At 18.0% G+C, this 2,151-nt stretch overlaps 1 protein-coding gene across 1 annotated transcript in view; it reads right to left on the bottom strand.

Moving 5' to 3' along the window:
- Window positions 1–1,429, bottom strand: part of LOC108510305 (protein pygopus-like) — a 5,281-nt gene extending 3,852 nt beyond the window's left edge. The window contains exons 1-2 of the mRNA XM_017839975.1: window positions 1,359–1,429; window positions 359–375 (exon numbers count right to left, since the gene is read on the bottom strand). Coding sequence (XP_017695464.1) covers window positions 359–375; window positions 1,359–1,429 — 88 coding nt within the window. The remainder of the gene's footprint in view (window positions 1–358; window positions 376–1,358) is intronic.
- Between the last annotated feature and the right edge of the window lie 722 nt (window positions 1,430–2,151).

The following is a 2,151-nucleotide window of genomic DNA, read 5'->3' as shown; positions in this document are numbered from 1 at the left end:
TTAATAAGGATTTATTGGAGAATTATTACCTGCTAATAAGGAATTATTGGTTATTAATAAGGATTTATTGGAGAATTATTACCTGCTAATAAGGAATTAGTAGTTTTTAATAATGATTTATTGAGGAATTATTACCTGCTAATAAGGAATTATTGGTTATTAATAATGATTTATTGAAAAATCATTACCTACTAATAAGGAATTATTGGTTATTAATAAGGATTTCTTGAGAAGTTATTACCTGCTAAAAAGGAATTATTTAGAAATTATTAGTCATTAATGATGATTTCTTCAAGAAATATTGCCTACTAATAAGGAATTATTAGTTATTAATAATGACTTATTGACGAATTATTACCTACTAACAAGGAATTACTTAGGAATTATTAGTTAGTAATAAGGATTTATTGAAGAAATATTACTTACTAATAAGGAATTATTTGGGAATTATTAGTTATTAATAAGGATTTATTTAGGAATTATTAGTTATTAAAATAATAACTAAAAATAAAAATTCTTGAATTCAAAAGTATTGAATTTTAAATTATTGAACTAAAAATTATTGAATTCAAAATTATTGAATTAAAAATTATTTAATTAAAAATAATTGAATTAAAAATTATTAAATTAAAATAATTAAATTTAAAATTATTTAATTTAAAATTCTTGAATTAAAAATAATTGAATTTAAAATTCTTGAATTTAAAATTAATGAATTAAAAATTCTTGAATTAAAAATAATTGGATTAAAAATTCTTGAATTTAAAATAATTGAATTTAAAATAATTAAATTTAAAATTATTGAATTGAAAATTATTGAATTAAAAATTATTTAATTGAAATTATTGAACTTAAAGTTCTTGAATTAAAAATTGTTTAATTTAAAATTATTGAATTTAAAATTCTTGAATTAAAATTATTGAATTAAAAATTATTGAATTAAAAATTATTAAATTAAAAATTATTGAATTAAAAATTATTAAATTAAAAATTATTAAATTAAAAATTATTGAATTAAAATTAATGAATTTAAAATTATTGAATTAAAAATTGCTTAATTTAAAATTATTGAATTAAAAATTCTTGAATTAAAATTATTTAATTTAAAAAAAATGAATTAAAATTTTTGAATTAAAAATTATGGAATTTAAAATTCTTGAATTTAAAATTATTGAATTAAAAATGATTTAATTAAAATTATTTAATTGAAATTATTGAATTTAAAATAATTGAATTAAAAACTATTTAATTGAAATTATTGAATTTAAAATAATTGAATTAAAAATTCTTGAATTAAAATGTATTTAATTGAAATTATTGAATTTAATATAATTGAATTAAAATTATTGAATTTAAACTTATTGAAAAATTGAATCAAAATTATTGAATTGAAAATTCTAAAATTGAAAATTCTTGAATTTAAAATCATTGAATCTAAAATTGTTTAATTTAAAATAATTGAATTAAAAATTCTTGAATTAAAAATAATTGGATTAAAATTCTTGAATTTAAAATTATTGAATTTAAAATTAATAAAAAATGATTGAATTAAAAATGATTGAATTAAAAATGATTGAATTAAAATTCTTGAATTAAAAATGATTGAATTAAAAATTATTAAATTAAAAATTATTAAATTAAAAATTATTTAATTTAAAATGCTTGAATTAAAAATTATTTAATTAAGAATTATTTAATTAAAATTATTGAATTTAAAATTATTGAATTAAAAATTATTTTATTTAAAAATATTGAATTGAAAATTCTTGAATTTAAAATTCTTGAATTTAAAATTATTGAATAAAAATAAAATTAAAATTAATAATTAATTAATAATTAATTACTAATTAATTACTAATTAATTAATAATGAATTGAAATGCGGGAAATCTTCGGGAATGTTGGGGGGGAATTCCTGACCTTGGATTTGGGGAGTTGATAGAGGAACTGGAATTTGGGCTCCACCCCGTTCCCGGGGGGTTCCGGCGTGGGCGGGGCCGCGATGCCGGAATTCCGGAGGGGGCGGGTGTTTTCCAGGAAAATCAGGGAAAGAGCCAGGATTCCGATGGTGGTGGTGAGGACGCAGGCCAGGAGGCAAAGGAGGAAGATTTGAAGTAAATTCCGGGTTTTCCCGGCCGGAATTCCCTGGAAA

Source organism: Lepidothrix coronata, unplaced genomic scaffold (genome assembly GCF_001604755.1).
Source record: "Lepidothrix coronata isolate B3197 unplaced genomic scaffold, Lepidothrix_coronata-1.0 Scaffold631, whole genome shotgun sequence".
NCBI classification, from domain to species: domain Eukaryota; kingdom Metazoa; phylum Chordata; class Aves; order Passeriformes; family Pipridae; genus Lepidothrix; species Lepidothrix coronata.
This window is presented reverse-complemented; position numbering and strand designations above follow the sequence as displayed.